At 52.7% G+C, this 16879-nt stretch overlaps 9 protein-coding genes across 9 annotated transcripts; 4 read left to right on the top strand and 5 right to left on the bottom strand.

Annotated features, from left to right (window-relative positions):
* Nucleotides 1-63: 63 nt before the first annotated feature.
* Nucleotides 64-2232, top strand: GNI_136370 (transketolase; the record flags this gene model as incomplete). The annotated part of the gene is made up of 1 exon (XM_011134121.1): nt 64-2232. One exon carries the CDS (start codon nt 64-66, stop codon nt 2230-2232), a length of 2169 nt encoding a protein of 722 aa, XP_011132423.1.
* A 186-nt stretch (nt 2233-2418) lies between these two features.
* On the bottom strand, nt 2419-4962 carry GNI_136360 (hypothetical protein; the record flags this gene model as incomplete). Its single annotated transcript, XM_011134120.1, has 1 exon — nt 2419-4962. The coding sequence occupies one exon, from the start codon at nt 4960-4962 to the stop codon at nt 2419-2421; it is 2544 nt and encodes an 847-aa protein (XP_011132422.1).
* Nucleotides 4963-5876: 914 nt separating this feature from the next.
* On the top strand, nt 5877-6851 carry GNI_136350 (WD domain, G-beta repeat protein; the record flags this gene model as incomplete). Its single annotated transcript, XM_011134119.1, has 1 exon — nt 5877-6851. The coding sequence occupies one exon, from the start codon at nt 5877-5879 to the stop codon at nt 6849-6851; it is 975 nt and encodes a 324-aa protein (XP_011132421.1).
* Nucleotides 6852-6947: 96 nt separating this feature from the next.
* Nucleotides 6948-8089, bottom strand: GNI_136340 (putative transmembrane protein; the record flags this gene model as incomplete). The annotated part of the gene is made up of 2 exons (XM_011134118.1): nt 6948-7862; nt 7937-8089. 2 exons carry the CDS (start codon nt 8087-8089, stop codon nt 6948-6950), a joined length of 1068 nt encoding a protein of 355 aa, XP_011132420.1.
* A 332-nt stretch (nt 8090-8421) lies between these two features.
* GNI_136330 (S54 family peptidase) lies at nt 8422-9540 on the bottom strand (the record flags this gene model as incomplete). The annotated part of the gene is made up of 1 exon (XM_011134117.1): nt 8422-9540. One exon carries the CDS (start codon nt 9538-9540, stop codon nt 8422-8424), a length of 1119 nt encoding a protein of 372 aa, XP_011132419.1.
* Nucleotides 9541-9748: 208 nt separating this feature from the next.
* Nucleotides 9749-11101, bottom strand: GNI_136320 (NOL1/NOP2/sun family protein; the record flags this gene model as incomplete). The annotated part of the gene is made up of 1 exon (XM_011134116.1): nt 9749-11101. The coding sequence occupies one exon, from the start codon at nt 11099-11101 to the stop codon at nt 9749-9751; it is 1353 nt and encodes a 450-aa protein (XP_011132418.1).
* A 106-nt stretch (nt 11102-11207) lies between these two features.
* Nucleotides 11208-12377, top strand: GNI_136310 (hypothetical protein; the record flags this gene model as incomplete). Its single annotated transcript, XM_011134115.1, has 1 exon — nt 11208-12377. The coding sequence occupies one exon, from the start codon at nt 11208-11210 to the stop codon at nt 12375-12377; it is 1170 nt and encodes a 389-aa protein (XP_011132417.1).
* Nucleotides 12378-12710: 333 nt separating this feature from the next.
* Nucleotides 12711-13826, bottom strand: GNI_136300 (putative transmembrane protein; the record flags this gene model as incomplete). Its single annotated transcript, XM_011134114.1, has 1 exon — nt 12711-13826. One exon carries the CDS (start codon nt 13824-13826, stop codon nt 12711-12713), a length of 1116 nt encoding a protein of 371 aa, XP_011132416.1.
* A 1566-nt stretch (nt 13827-15392) lies between these two features.
* Nucleotides 15393-16192, top strand: GNI_136290 (preprotein translocase subunit Sec66; the record flags this gene model as incomplete). The annotated part of the gene is made up of 2 exons (XM_011134113.1): nt 15393-15900; nt 16026-16192. 2 exons carry the CDS (start codon nt 15393-15395, stop codon nt 16190-16192), a joined length of 675 nt encoding a protein of 224 aa, XP_011132415.1.
* Between the last annotated feature and the right edge of the window lie 687 nt (nt 16193-16879).

Genomic DNA, 16879 nt, shown 5'->3' with positions numbered 1-16879 from the left:
CTGTATCCGGGGGCTGTAGGCGGGAAAAAAGACCGGTGAGATTTTGTTGTTAAAAAAAGGAGAATGGTTTCGGCGACAACTGAGCAGATGAGTGAGCCGCAGAACGAGCGCACATTGCCTGCTTCGATGAAGCGGCGATTGAGTTTGGATGAGGCGTCTAACCCAGCGATGGGTGGTACTCCTCAGAGTGTGCCTAAGTATGTGAAGCGTGAAGAAGGCGTGTTCCGAGACTGTTTGGGTTTTGTACCTGAAGATGGTGCTGTGGTGAATTATATCCGTTGTCTTACCGCATCAATTGTGAGTCGTGCAAACTCTGGGCATCCTGGTGCTCCTATGGGGTGTGCTGTTATGGCTCATGGTTTGTTTGGTTACGTGATGAACGCGAATGGTGAACACCCTGACTGGGTGAACCGGGACCGTTTCGTGTTGAGCAACGGTCATGCGTGTGCGTTGTTGTATACCATGTTACATCTGACTGGTCACGCTGTGTCTATGGAGGATTTGAAGAGCTTCCGGAAGCTGGGTAGCATTTGTGCTGGCCATCCGGAAGTTGGTCTTACGAGCGGTGTTGAGGTGACTACCGGACCCCTGGGTCAAGGAATAGCAAATGCTGTTGGCCTAGCCCTTGGAACCCGCCTCATGGCTGCAAGATTCAGCGCCGAGCTGTTCAATAATTACACTTATGCAATACTCGGCGATGGATGTCTCCAGGAGGGTGTCTCCGCCGAAGCGTGCTCGCTCGCAGGCACCTGGAAGCTTGGAAGCCTCATTGCACTCTACGACCGCAACGGAATTACCATCGACGGAAGCACCGAACTTTCCTTCACTGACGACACCGCCAATAAATTCAGAGCCTGGAACTGGCAGGTCCTCTACCTCCCTGACGGCGACAGAGACCTCTCTAATTTGGTTAGCCTTATAGAACAGGCCAAGAAGAATACCCAACAGCCGACCTTAATCATTGTAGATACCACCATCGGATACGGCTCGCTCAAACAGGGAAGCTGCAAAGTACATGGTGCTCCTTTGTCCAAAGAAGACATGAAACAGCTCTGCGAGAAGTCAGGGTTTGTCTACGACGATATCTTCGAGGTACCGGAGAGCGTCAAGCAATTTTATCAAGCTAAAAAAGCTTCCTCCAACAAGGCCTACGCAGAATGGATGGACAAGTTTAATCAGTGGAAGCAGAATAATCCGGTCGACGCCGCGGAACTGGAGAGAAGACTGTCAGGGAATGTGTGCGATCGCGCGATCGAACAATTAAATAATGTTGAAATCAAGGAAGATGCGCCGCGGAACGTGTCTCAGGCCTGCCTGCAAGCAATAGCTGCGGCAATGCCGGAGCTTGTGGGCGGTAGCGCGGATCTAATGGAGAGTAACAAGACGGACGTAGTGAGCCAAGTAGGGGGCCGCCAGTGCCCAGAGAACGCAGGAGGGCGTTACTTGCATTTCGGAGTACGTGAACACGGCATGGCGGCAATCATCAACGGTCTGGCCGGCTATGGTGGCTTCAAGGTGTTCAATTCCACTTTTTTGAACTTTTACACCTACGCCTGGGGTGCTGCGCGTTTGGCGGCGCTGTCTCACTTCCCAGTGTTGATGCTTGCCACTCACGACTCGATTGAGCTCGGCGAAGACGGTCCAACACACCAGCCCGTGGAGGTGCCGGCGTTGTTGCGCGCGACGCCAAACTTGGATATGATTCGCCCGGGTGACGCACGCGAGGTGGTCGGCGCCTACCGCTGCTGGATGAAGTCGACCAAGACCCCCGTTGTGCTCGCTTTGGCGCGAGGCAAAGTGCCTGTTCAGGATAAGACGGATTCGGAGAAGGTCGCTATGGGAGCGTATGTTCTGCGCGATTTTGCTGCAGACGAAACGAAGCCCAAACTTATTCTTGCCGCATCGGGCTCAGAGTTGTTCATGGCTGACAAGACAGCGGAGTTGTTGAGTGGCTACAACATTCGTACCGTCTCCATGCCCAGCTGGGACCTCTTTGAGAAACAAACCGCCGAATACCGACGAGACATCTTCCCTCGGGGCGTACCCGCAGCCATTATGGAACCCTACAGCTCTTATGGTATCGATCGATACTTCTACCCCGAGATCAGTGTCTCTCTCGACCGCTTCGGGGTCTCAGCACCCGTCAAGGACGCCAGACAGCACCTCGGTTACACACCCGAAGCCTGGGCCGAAAAGATAAAGCAGAACTACAAACAAGTCAACAGCTCTTAAACATTCAGGAGCTACCAGCATCCAGCCCGGTGTTTCGACTTCTGGCTTCGATACCCCGGCGTTGGTTTTTGAAATTTGTTTTGGTGGATGGACCGATTTCGGCAGATTTCGAATGCGCGGATTGGCCGATAAGATCAACTGGGAGGGATAAAGATGATGGGGTGAGGCGGGTAGAGATGCATGTGGTTAAGACTCTTCGTTGTTGGGGCAATCTGGGTCCTTGGTCGGACAGTAGGTTGGCTGAAGTTTGCTGATAGCGAGTTGAAGGAATTTGACTTCTGCTGCCCCAAGCTCGTGCGTGTGTGTGCGAAGTTGTTCCACGAGTGTTCGGTCGTGTGTTCTCAAGTAGGTGCCTGCTGACTGTATGAGTCGGTACATGTCGAGGCATATTTCTGACACGAAAGTTAATGTGCTCACTTGTTCGTATAGATCAGAGGCGGCCGAGGCCTGTGCAAGTTCCTGGCTTAGCTGTTTTTCGTGGACTTTAAGTTCGTTAAGGTGGGTCTTGAGAGTCTTCGCCTCTTGAGCCTTCGACGCCGCCAGCCCGTAATTGCGGGCCGACGCAGCCTCTTGCTTGGTCTGATCCAATGCTTCCAAGTCGTTAGCCGCCCTTTGCACCTTCACTTCCAGCTCCGCTTTCCGATTGAATAGTTTCAACAGTGCCTCGCGACAGTGGACAGCGCGACGCAACACTACATCCTCCTGCAGCCCCTGCACCCATCCCAAACCACCGTACAGTGACCGCCAACCCTCGCTTCCAACTCCAAGGACTTCCGTTCCGTCCCCACTGCCGTTCTCACCATTTAGCAAGAATCTCCTCGTCATTCCCTGTTCCGTAAGCAGAGCACCAAACAAATTCTCATGTTTCGAAATACCTTCTTTAAGCCGCCTGAGCAAGGAAGCTAAGGTCTCAGATAGAGCCGGATCACCCTCTCCCCGTGTCTCTTGCTCTCGCTCTCCGGCCTCCTGCTCTGACTCTCCGGCATCGTGCTTTCGCTCTCCTGATTTATCGTCCAAATCTTGAGGCTCAGTCACATCTTGGGGCCGGCGGTCATTGCTACGTAGAATGTCATCGATTGAAATAGAAGCAGCCAACGAAACATTCATCGCTTCTGACTCCAGCATCTCCGCAACCTTTTTTAATCTTTCCCGAACTAATTGGTCATTAGCCAGGTCTAGGTGGTCAAGGGTAAAGAGATTGTGTTCTACAACTTCCTTCTCACTAAGTAGGTTTTGTCGATGGGATTCCCGTACTCTCTTCTCTTCGTGTGCGGTAGCCAATCTAGATTCAATCTCCCGTATATTTTCATCAGCTTGATCGATGTGCCGGCAGGCTACTTTGAGCTCATTCTCGCGGGTAATCAACTCCGCTTTCATGCGGGTAATTTCAGTAAACAATATGTCACGCTCCTCTACAAAAATTCTCTTCTCCTCCCTCACCGACTCCAGCAGACCTTCAAGACCTGATTCATGCGAAACTGATATGTCTGCCGTTGCGATACCAGACTGCTCTACAGCACCCCCCGACTCGGATAAAGCATACTGCTCGCTGGCAGTTGCACACTCCCCATCCTCGCCGACGACATTATGGTGTTGTTTAATTGGCTCAGCTTTCGCGCATTTCTCCACATTGAAGCTATCCTCTAAGGCTTGGAGTTGTAGATTGATAGAAGCGAGTTGCACTGCATATTGGTCCTTTCGTTTGTTGATGTCGTCTCGGTCATCTTTGGAGAAGCTGATGCTTCCAATCGCGTTGCAAATGAATGCGAGCTGTCGGAGATACGTGGTCAGGCATTCCCGGAGTTGTGCGATACCGTCGGGAAAGAGCGCCGCAAAGCGTTCTGCAAGCTCGAGGATGGTGTGCTGTCTTTTGAAGGAGATGGCGGAGGCAGATAGCTTGGCTTCCGTGCAAGCCCTGCTCAATTCCGCAGCCTCTTCCCACCGTTCTTCGGAGACCGCATGCTCTTCCTGACAACGCAGTTTCGCACACGTTTTGGCAGCCTCCTTCTCCGCCGTAGTCAGCTGCTCCAACACGGTCTCTACATCGCCCATCAAACTCCTCCAGACACCCTGCGTATTCAAAGGCCCAAACGACGCATGTCCCCCTGACAACTCTCTCTCTGACACCTGTCGCAACACAGCAGAGAACACCTCATCAATGCCAGCCACAGAACGAACTATGCACACCCCGTCCAATTGCACATGAAACAAAGCAACGTCGCTGGTGCGAATTGCGTCCGACAAATCCACGACCCTTTCTGCTTCATCTGGCAGGCCACTTATACCTGACCGAGCACCCGTGGACATACGAAATAAACTAGCCAAGTCCGCGCACGTACCGCTCACTGTTCGGCTATTATGACCTTTTTTGGTCTGAACGGAATCTACCCGGAACGTGCTCGATACGGAACCATTCGCAGAGTCTCCATCGCTTGCGACCCGATCCTCTACATTACGGGTAACAGGTTCTTCTTCCATCCCAGTTGGGTATACCCCATGAGTTGGATCGTCAGCCCTGTCTGTTGGGTTTGCTGCATTAGTCTCGTCTACATGACCATTATGATTATTGCCGTAGTACGTATCTGCATTGCCACACGCGACGGAGTCATCCCCAGTATTTGTTTTCAGCTCTTTAGGACTTGGCAACTCTGCAGTGCCCACATCAGCTATAAGATACGTGGGGTTAGCTGTAGCGCCTTGTTGGAACAGTTCTTCCTTGTCCTCTGGCATGGGCGGGTCCTCCGGTTTACGACCATCAAATTCTCCGAACGATCCACTAGGTTTGTCCCATTGTCTAAAGGACTGCCAATCTGGTCAACACTCCCCTTTGAAGTTGAGCGCTCATGACGTTGAGTGCTCATGATGTTGAGCGCTCTGCCCGATCACCTCACCTTTTCTTGGGTCTTCTCCGAATAATGGTGTCATACATTGGGCCGGGGAAAAATCGAGACTACCTGGCTATTACCTATGGAGGATTGCTGCGGTGCTATGGCGCCGAGGCCACAACGGAGGACCAACTGTACGAAGGCTGTCCCACTGCGATAGCAACTTCACAAAGCACGGTTCTGATGGTTTACGAAAGCACTATCCAATTGATCAACCCATTCGAGTTACGCAAATCCAACGGCCGCTTCGCCATCATCTGGGAGTCAGGCTACGCCGATCGCGAAGCCTCAAACGCCGCTATATGGGCAAGCTTTCAAGACCCCCACACTGCAGTAATCAGTAGGCCCTATAAGCACATGGGTACCCACACCCGTCCAGGGCATGGGTACCCACCCGTCCAGGGCATGGGTACCCACCCGTCCAGGGCATGGGTACCCACCCACCGATACCCCTCCCCCCTCCCCCCCTCCCCCCCCCTGCGGCCGGGTTGATACCTACCGACCCTGCACGTATTGTTGAGTGTAGTTTCCGAGACCATAGGTTTAATTACGTGTGACTTCCGAGAACCGACTCCAATGGGAATAGGTCGTCGAGACCCAGTGGTGGGTACAGGTCACCGGCCGTGGAAGCCGCACATTTCTGTGGAAGAGACGCCGGAGCGGTTGGACATTTCATGTCGCGAAATAGTGAGCGCAGGTTGGTGTCCAGATCGGCAATACATATTAGTCATGAGTAACTGTGGTCTGCATTTTATTGACATGCGGCAAACCAAGTGCGATGTGTTTCATGAATTCCCATTTCAGCTCGACCCGAATGATCGGCCGCAAAAAATTTTAGTGGGCCAAGTGCCTCTGCTAGCTGGACTGGGTCGAAACAGAGGCTCCGAAGCGGCTAGTTTTAGTCACTATGAGGCGGGTCTCGAAGCCGGTGGTTGTGATTCGGGTGTCTACGATCCATACGATGCCGTCTATGAGAATGGTCAATGCGACTCAGACGGCGATATGGAGGGAATTGTTGGAGCGCGCCGCATCTCAGCTTCCCGCCGCATCTCGGCGTCCCGCCGCATCTCGGCGTCCCGCACCGGTCTGACAAGCGTAAAGCTGGCTCAAACTGGGTTGACTGCAACTGGATTGCAGCTAGCAGGGGGGGGCGGCTTGGATGGTGAACGAGTTTTGACGGGACTCGCAGGTAGCAATCCAGCGAGTGGCGGGAACGCGGCCGGTTCCACGGACTTTGGCTTGTCCATGAGCTCGGAAGGTGTGCCGGTAGAGTCCCTGGGGTTAACGGAGTGCTACGTGATTTGGTTGGTTACCCGGCTAGGATTTGTGTACGCGTTGAAGTACCTCGGAGGCGGACGTATTGCACCCAAGGAGTGGTGGTCGAGTACGGCTTTGAAAGGCGTCAAGGGCAACGACTTGCTCGCCGATCCGGTTCAGGGTCATATTGCATACCTCACTACCCATGGCGGTTGCGTCGTCACCCTTAACCTTGTCGAGCTGATCCGACACGAAGATGAAGACCCGATTATTATTTTAGCACAACCAAGCCCTATCACCTGCGCAGACATCACACAAGACGGACAATACCTGCTCCTTGGCGGCCTCGATGGCCTTGTCCGCATCTGGGACGCAAACAAAGGCGCGATTAAACATGCCTCCGAACGACCCAAGATCAAGGAGCACAAACTGAGCTCCGCCATCGCTCTCTGCGCCTACCTCCAAACCGATCTCTGAGCGACTGGACGGCTTACGCACACGGACTTCTACACACACGTGTGGACTTGGGGGGCCACGTGTGGACTTGGGGGGCCACGTTTGGACTTGGGGGATTTAGGGGGCGAAGTCGTCGGCGGGGTCGCGTTGTTCTTCCTCATCATCTGTGTTGGCTATAGACTCCGCGGAGGGCATGGAGAAGGATCGTTTCCAGTCTTCGGGAACCTTATTTGAGCGGTCTTGCAACAGTAGGTCTTCGTCTTCTCTGGCTGTGTCTAAGGGTCCGCCCCAAAGCTGGAGTGCCTGGCGGAATTGTGCGTCTCTGTAGAGGTAGGTGGCAAGGAAGAGAGCTGCTTCGGAGAGCAGGAGGAGTGTGGCTTCCTGAGACGGGATGACCAGTTTGGGTGGTCCTCCGAAGAAAGGGAAGGGGTGGACGGCCAAGGCGGTGCCGGTGACGAGATACATTATGGCGGCGGCGCCAGTAAGTATGCAGGTGGAGGCAGAGATAGCGATGGCCACGATTCCAAGCTTAGTGGGCTTAGGACCGTGCATGGTCCCCACTCGGAAAGCAGTGACCACGAGGCCGACCGTACCAAGGGCAATGGGAGCCCGACAGAGGGAGAAGGCCAGCGACGTCTTTGGTCGCAACAACGATCCAAGGAAGACACCGTAACCCGCCGGACCACCCAGGACACCACCGCCAGAAAAGAGACCGGTCGTGATGTTCTCGACCCATCCCGAAATGCATAGACCCGTCAAACACAAAGCGGTCATCTCCTTCAATTTCACGGAAGCCCGCGGCGACCCCACCACATAGTAACCAACCAATGCCGCTACACAACCCAAAGAAAATGTCAGCCATGGCAAGCTGATGTAACCAAACACCAACAACGGAAGCACAGCAAAATAACCCGCCCCCGCGCAACGGTACTGGAAGTCACTCAAACTGTCCTGTTTCGTCTCAGGCGTAAAGAAAGCCAACCCTACTATAAGCAACGGCGCATACAACGCAGATAACAAGATCTTATCCCACTGAACGATAAAACAAATGAGACAACTGAGAGGATTTAAACCAACAACTAGACCGGCTAGGAGGGGGAGATTACGGCGTGAGCGGATGGAACAGGCTTGGACCAGAATACTTCCGAAGATGGCGCCGGCGTCGTGCTGGTGTTCAGAAGAGAAGTCTGAGTAACTGAGCTTGGTTGGATTTGAGCCTTTTTGACCACAGTCACATCATTTTGGAATGGGTCAGACATGGTAGCACACGCGTGTGCGAGATTTTTTTTTGTCAATGAATCTAGGTTTACTAAGCTATTACTGCAAATCTGTTTGACGGGTTTCGAACCGGTCAAGGGTGCTAGCCATATTTTATTATGGGATATTTTGTCGTGCAAGATTTATGAAACGTTGTCTTGCAAGGCAGTCAGAAGTCAGTACTGTCATGATCCGATAACGGTTGTTTTCACGAAGTATGTAAAAAGTTATACTTCCTTTGTGTGGTGTATCTTCCCATTTGAGTCCGGTGTGTTTTTTTTTTTTTTTGTTGGTGGTTGCGAGGAGTTTTTTTTTTAATGTTGTAGTATAGTGTTCAGACGGTTCCTCTAGTGTTGTAGTATACAACGTCCGGGTCGTATGCGTGTGTCCTCCAGTCCCGCCATTCTTCGTCCTGTTGGAGTTGTTCGATTGTGGCCTTGATTCTTCTGGCCCTGGGTTGTGCGTTGAGTTCTTGTTCAATGAGTTGGTTATGACCTAGAGTCCATCGTCTTCTTTGTTTTTCGGATTTGATGAGATCAATTTTATCTAGTTCAAGCCATTGTATATAACAGTTGGTGGTTCTTTCTTTATGATTTTGTGAGTATTGTATGATGACGCAGAAGAAAGCGAATGCTATCCAGATGGTGGTAAGTACAGTAAGTAGAGCTCCAAGCCTATTGAGACTACCATGATCCCAGGTGAGATGAAGTCGGTTCAAAATATATGAGACTATAAATCCTCCAATAGAGCCACCAAGATGTGCTTGCCAGTCGACCTTCTTACCTGACGTCATGCTAGCCAAGGGTGTAGATTGTAGAATAACAAGAGCAATGGTCTGTAGAGTACTTAGAATCAAGCTATCTTGTCCCGTTTGAGATAGCAATGGAGTTGAACTAACATTTCCTATTAGTATCATGTATATTATACAAGAGCTAAAAATACATACTCCACAAGCACCACCAGATGCTCCGACACTGAATGATGATACGGTCTTTAGATGACCACTATAAGTCACACATGAACCTACAGCAGAACAAGCAAACCAAATAGGTATAATCCAATAATCAATCCAAGGTGCATATTCTCCAACGTAATTCTTCATCATAGCATAACTTGAACCGAATGAATAAGCATTCAACATTAAATGTAATGGTGTATAATGCAACATAGTGCATGTAGTCATCCTAATAAACTCATTGTACCAACGATCCACTCCTCGAAATAAACAACCTAAGGCTACTGCTACACGAGGACATCCTTCACCTGTATAATTTCCATAAAAGAATGAACTAGCAAGTGCCATCAGGAAATATAAACCAGTCCAAACAGTAATCAAATAATACGCTCCATTCCTCACAATAGTTGGCGCCTTCTCAGCATATGTAAAGTTATACACTCCCCACATATCATCAAAACCATCAGACCATGATGGAAATGCTTCCGTCATCACCATTTCACCTAAACCTCCGCCTAAAGTATCCGACGGAAAATGAACAACCATGACAAACAATGCACCTACCTTTCTACACACACTACTAACCATCATCCTCACCTAACCATCATCCTCATCTAACCATCATCCTCACCTAACCATCATCCTCATCTAACCATCATCCTCACCTAACCATCATCCTCACCTAACCATCATCCTTACTATCTATTCACGAGTAACGATCACTCCTTTCTCTTGGAATTATCCTAACCAAGAATAGGCCGCTGGTCTCTCCGGTCGTTCCGAACAATGCAGCGGAAACAGGAGAAGTGGCATCCACAGAGATATATTTGCAAGGTACATCCGGACCAAATGGAAGAATATCAAGTTTCGCTTCATTATAATGCTCCTTAATGAAACGATCAATAATATCCTCGTTCTGCTTTGCAGATAGCGAACACGTAGAATACACCAAGGCAGCTCCAGGACTATCCTTATCCAGCAGTCGCCATCCATTGCATATTAATCTATACTGTAATTCCGGTAAGGTATCTAACCGTTCAGGATCCATAACCTTCCGTCTGAACGTTTCCTCATCTTCATACTTTGCTAAATGACGCCAGGATCCATCGTGCGTACATTCGGCATCAACCAATACCTTCGTGAAACAAGTCTGGATTGGTCCACGATTACATTCGCCAATATCCACCTTGCCAATATCCACCTTGCCAATATCCACCTTGCCGACGACGTCTATGACGCTAGTCTCTCTGTTCTGGTGAGCTACGCTATCTTTCTTTGGTGGTTTTTCTGGTGCCACATGTTTAATCCAGTTATTGCCCACTCTTAAATTTTGCTTCACACGTGAATTTCGTTTTGCTTTTCGACGACGTACATAGCCTTCATAAGTTGTCGAATCAGAGGGATCAAATGTTGTACCGTCAGCGATAAGTAGTGTGATATTGGAATACCCAGTTCGACTAATTAATCCTCTCATTACATCTAATCTTTGTTTATTAATGTCGACCGCAACTACACGCTGACACCTATCTGCAAGCGTCATAGCCTTACCACCTGGAGCAGCACACAGATCTAAACAATGGTCATCCCAATGCACATCGAGGGCCCAGATACAGGCGACTGATGCAGCGTCCATACCGATCAAATTTAAATTCGATTTATTGGATACCGTTTTTGAGGAGAGTCCAGCGGGAGCCATATAAGTAGCGTACTCCTTCGGTAACCAACTGACTAGAGCTATTTCCAACGGACCCTTCCCTTCGTCATTTGAAGGGATGTTGAGAACTACATCACCCCCCACCATCTTGTGGTCCCCTACCATCTTGTGGTCCCCCACCATCTTGTGGTCCCCCACCATCGTGTGTTCCCCCATCATCTCGTCGTTTAGTATGACTTTGTCTGGCACCACTTTTCCTGGCCGTACCGCCTCGTACCGCAAGCCAGCCTGTCTGTCGTACTGAGGAACCAGCCTAGGCGGTAGACAGAGACGATAGTAACGAAGGTCCGCACAAGGTTTTACGGGACAGTGACCGACATACTCCACAAACTCTCTTGGTAACATTCCCCTGAAAGCTTCACCCGGGCGTTCAGAAAATGCAAAACCGACCGATTACCGATAATTGAGAAGCAAGGCAATTTTTCTCCGACAATTTCCCGGATATAAATTCATGCTTACCCACCGGGCAGTATCTGCTGGAGCCAGGGGCCAGAGAGTCTGCATCGAGCTACTCTTGTCATCCATGGTGGTAGGACAGAGTGGGATGTCATCCTCAGGTATCCCGGAGTCGTCAGGAATCTCGAATAATGAGCCGGACTTTGGCCGGGCATTAAACGCGGGTCAACCCGGCACTGTTCCTGCCGGTGGCGCGGCAGCCTTCGCGCCTCCGAGCGTGCGGGGTCTCGCGTCTCGACCTGCGCCCCAGTCTGCGTACCACCCCGTGTCTCAGCCTATGCCTATGGCTCAGCCTATGCCTGTGGCTCAGCCTTTGCCTATGGCTCAGCCGATGGCTATGGGTCAGCCGATGGCTATGGGTCAGCCGATGGCTATGGTTCAACCCATGCCTGCGGCGCAACCGATGTTTGAGGTGCAGCCGGCGCCGCCCACGGTGGACCCGAAGGAGTGGGTGGCAGAGTTCCCCATGCCTGAGTCTTGGAAGCTGGCGGTGGACTATAACAAGTCCTTAATGCCGGCGCCGGTAAACCTGATGGAGTTGGTTAACTTATATGCAGTGGTGGCGGCTAATTTGGGCAAGACATTTGTCGATTTGTTGGGCAGTGTGCAGCCGGGTCAGGTGATTAGTGAGGCCACTTTGGAGAACGCGCGAAGGCTGGCCTTGGCTCAGGAATCAGTCGCGTCGCCATTACTGGTAACCAACCCGATGTTTGCAGCGGGTAGCGGTGGATTTGGTATGAGCGGTGGATTTGGTATGGGCGGTGGATTTGGTATGGGCGGTGGATTTGGTATGGGCGGTGGAATGGACGCTATCGTCGAACCAGAAGAGGACCTAGAGGATGTAGATGAGGGCATTGGAAATCTCGTAGCAGCCGCACCAGGCATCGATCCTGCAGCTCTTAAGGCACTCCAAGAAAAGAATTCCAAAGCGCTCGAAGAGAAAGAAAAGCTTGCAGCCAACAATGAGAACTTGTCTGAAATGAATACCAAATTACGTACAGAAAATGAAGAGCTCAAACAGAAGATACAGCAACTGCAGAAACAAGCTGAACAAGACGGATCTGGTTCAGCTTCAGCTTCTGCCTCTGCCTCTGCCTCTGCTTCAGCATCTGCCTCTGCATCTGCTTCTGCATCTGCCTCCGCTTCGGCTTCATTCTCCGTCTAGAACAACACAAGCTTCATTGGAACAAGGTTGATTGAGACCTATATAAACATAGAGCACACACGTAGAGCACACACGTAGAGCACACACGTAGAGCACACACGTAGAGCACACTTAACAAATGTAGAACTCAGATAGAATACAGACCAACAATACTCCCACATCTCTCGTATATACGAAACCAAACATCATCTTATGACATCAGGTGCGTTGACAATCACGTTCGTTCAATCTAGTTCAGTTCAATGTGTCAAAGTATAGGTACGTTGCATTTAGAGGTACGTTGCATTTAGAGGTAGGTTCCATTTAGAGGTAGGTCATGATCTGTAGTTGTGTTCAGAGGTGCTCGTCCATAATCTGTTTGAGCAGCACGCGTGCGGATCTTCGATTACGTAGGCTTCTTCGTTGGGAGACGCAGCGGTGCAGGTAGGAGAATCCGACGACGGCAGAGACGCCGAGGATGGTGAAGAGGTTGAGAGGTGCGGCGAGGGCGGTCCTACGCCAGGCTCTACGGAGCCGGCGGATCATGTCGTTGCGAGTAGCACGGCTGAGAAGTCTCCTGTCGGTTGGCGCCGGGGCCGGAGGAGGCATCACACCGTCCGCGCTGACCTGTTGCTGGATGTAAATGGCAGGCGCTGCGGGTGCTACTGGCGCAACCGAAAATTGTTGCTGCTGCTGCTGCTGAACCAACAACTGACTCGCCGCCAAAATCCCCTCAGACCGCCCCTGCCACAGCGCAGCGGCGCTCGTCTCGTAACCCGCCACCGGCGGGGCACGCGACGGGATAGCCGCCAACTCCTCCCCGGGCAACTTGCGACACGCCAACTCCCCTGGCAACGACTCTGGGATCAAACCGGAATCATACAACTGACTCCGCTGCCGCACCCCCTCTGTCCCCCCGCGATGATCATGTCGACCCCTCTCCCTCTCTCCGAGGGAAACCCTCTCCCTCTCTCCCCCGTATCCTCTCTCCCTGTCCAGGGCCGCGCGGTCCCTCTCCCTCTCCATCTCCAGGGTGGCGCGGTCTCGCTGCAGGTGCAGGTCATCGCAAGGCTCCAGGTTTTCTTCCGACCGTCGCCAGTAGGCGTAGCCGGGGTGTGCGTATCCAGCCGAATCCGGCCCCCCCACGTTGTCCCGAAACAAAGCATCACTCCAGCGTGTCGGACGGGTATTTGATCGGAAACCAGTCGCAGAACGTGCACTTAAGTCCGCTCGGTTTTCCTCTGCGGCTGCTTCGGCCCTGTTCTCCGCAGACTGTCTCTCCAGATCGGAGGAGGGCACTGTGCCTGCACTTGTAGTCGTCAGCTTGCGCTCACTGGATGGCCGCTCATGCATCTGTCGCTCACCCAACTGTCGTCCACTCATCGAAAACGAACGTTGACCAAAACGATCAATGAAACACATATACGGTTTTCCGACCACGCAGAACCACGCATATACTCGTCCCTCCATTGGCACAACCTTGTCCCATCTTATGGAGGCTTCTTGGCTACTGGAGGTTCCCCAGCTGAGGCAATGTTCTTAGCCGGTGGAGGTTTCACTGATACAGGTGCACACACATGCGAGCCTTTTTCTTCTTGTCTTTGGGTTCATGTCTCGGAGCATTCGGTCTAGGCTACCCTGCTTCACACTACGTTGCTAGTGAAGGTGGAATCCCGAAAAATCCCTTGCAGCCTGAACAAGGTACGTATAATAAAACCGGGTATCCTATCTTCCGACATCCTATCTTCCGACATCCTATCTTCCGACATCCTATCTTCCGACATCCTATCCTCTAATACCCTATCTGCCAACAGGTTATCAAACGACAGGTTATAAGCCGACGAATCGCAACATCATCAACATCCAACCGGCTATCGCCACTCCCCCGGCCTGGTACCACACACGAAGAGTCCGGCGGACCCGGCGGACCCGACGTCAACCGAAGGTCCTTCAAATACACCTCAGAAGGCGCCCGGATGGCGGCTACGACCGGGAAGAGCGGCTGCTCGACTACGATCCTCTCCTCCACGGACCCCTGAAGACGAACAACAAAGTGAGTTATATCCCCGGACCGCGTCCAAGATATATACCTAGTCAGTCGATCGGCAGTGATCCCCTTGGCAGTAACCCCTTCGACAATAAGCCCGTTGCTACCGAGCCGGTAGCCGCTGAACCCATCAATCGTGTACCCATCAATCGTGTACCCATCAATCATGTACCCATCAATCATGTACCCATCAATCGTGTACCCATCAATCGTGTACCCATCAATCGTGCACCCATCAATCATGTACCCATCAATCGTGTACCCATCAATCGTGCACCCGTTGCTGGGGAACCCGTGGGTCGTGCGGGTGCCCCCGTGACCGGTGAACCGAACGCCAATATCTGGCGGCCGGTCGGACCTGGTATAGCTGAGGAACGTCACAGGGCAGATGGCCGTGGCTCTCCGCGAGGCACGTTGTGGACGCCGCAGTCTGCGCAAGATGTGAAGGCCTTAGCCCAGCAGCTTGACGGGCTAGCTGCCAGACCGCCCCCTCAAGCAGGAGCCGTGCCGGTGTTTCCACCGAACATCTTGGCACAGTCTAGGGAGCCCCCCTCGGCTAGGGAGCCCCCCTCGGCTAGGGAGCCCCCCTCGGCTAGGGAGCCCCCATCTGCTGGGGAGTCCCCCTCAGCTGGGGAGTCCCCCTCGGCTAGGGAGCCCCCCTCGGCTAGGGAGCCCCCCTCGGCTAGGGAGCCCCCATCTGCTGGGGAGCCCCCATCTGCTGGGGAGCCCCCCTCCTCACCTTTTGGATCTAAGCCAATAAGCATCCTTCGACGAGGTGGCATCTTAGGAGGTCCGCCAGGCCCCATCGCGCAGATTGAGTCCGTGGATGGCGCGGACGAGGATGATGTCAGCGAGGTGGATGACGATGACGACTTGGATGACGACGAATAGTCACTCGGTCGCTCTTCCGAACGTGTTGTTAGGGAAGGACAACTGACTCATTCAGGGATCGGACATGCAGGGTAAGGTACTTTTTTCGGACTTTATATATGCCACTTTCACTGCTGGTGGCGTTGCTGCTGTTCGTGGGGCTGTTGGTCTTCCTCGCGGTGAAGATTGGCCGTGCAATTCACGAACGGGAGACCGAGAGCGACCAGTTTCTACAAAGCCTATCGATGCCGAGGCCGGAGGGCGGTGCCAAGAATGACTACGACGCAGAGCGCAAACGCGTGTTCGACGCTAACCGCGAAAAGAAGCGGTGGGAACTAGACCGACTGGAAGAAGATTTGAATGGGGACCCCTCCAATGCCTGGCATCGAGAACTGGAAGATTCCGATCGCACGGCCCTACGCAGCGCCCTCATGAAACGCACCATCTCCAACTTTCCTCTCATTGCACGACTACCCCCTGAGCTTAACCAAAAGGCCCAGCTATACCAGCGAGGACTACTCGCTGAATCACAATGGAGGTCGGTCCTCGCTCTCAGGGACTGGCTACAGGAAGAATCTGTCCAAATCAGACACGAAGCAGAATGCTTGCAAGAAAAGTGGGGCTTCGGTAAGCACCACCCAAGCCTTCTCTCCCACCCGCCCCGGCCACCTCCTCCCCCTTTCTTTTCCTTCCCTTCCCTGTATTAACCCTTCCCTGTATTGACCCCATATATACGCTCCTTCATGTTGCAGAAGGTACTATCTTTCAAGAAGCGGCTGGCTTCCACCAGCACTTGGCTCGCAAACAGATGGAGATGGCTCAGGAACAGCTCAGACAGCGCAGTGCTGCTGTGGCAGCCGGGATTTCTGGCGCGGTCCCCAGGGTTGTCCCTGCGGCCTCCAGGGCGGGTGGGGCTTAATATAAAATTTTTTCGGGAATGACCGATTCTTTGCCACCCAGCCCAAGAGACCAAAACATTTCGCCTCGTAAGCTCCTGACGCACACGCGTGTCTGAGAGAGGATTCCGAGATAAGACCTCGACCTTACCCGCTGAGACGTATCTTTATCTCCGTACGTCGGAGACTGGCTGCTTTCTTTGCCTGAGGATTCCGCGTCCGCGGTGCCGGCCTGTGACCGACCCCGGTGCAACCCTAGAATGCCACCCATAGCCCTTTGGGGCCATCCTCACACCTTCCTGGTGATAAGTTGACTTTGTAGGCGATCGATCCCCGGCCCGGTGGGAAGACGAAGAAGACGCGATGCGTCCGTCGTCGCACGGTGGACGGGCGGCAGAGCGTGAGGAGGAGGACGAGCCAAGACCGGCGCTGAATGACGAGCGGCCGGCATACGACTCGCCGCGTGAGCGCGACCAAGACATGGAGCCGCAGAACGACAGTAATCCGGGTAGTCCAAGAAGTTCCTCTCCGCAACCCTCCGGTCGGTCCAAGAACGACGGCGGCGCCGAAGACAACGGCCGGAGGAGAGGCGACTCCTTCGACCGCAGCAACGACGAACATGCACCCACCAGCCTCCTGATCAGGCACCTCAAGTTCACCACAGCTCCCAGCGCTGTCCGATCCTACTTTGAGACCATCGGTAGGCCCCC

Source organism: Gregarina niphandrodes (assembly GCF_000223845.1).
Source record: "Gregarina niphandrodes unplaced genomic scaffold scaffold00036, whole genome shotgun sequence".
NCBI lineage: Eukaryota > Apicomplexa > Conoidasida > Eugregarinorida > Gregarinidae > Gregarina > Gregarina niphandrodes.
Note: the sequence above shows the minus strand (reverse complement) of the source record. Positions and strands in the feature narration are given on the sequence as shown.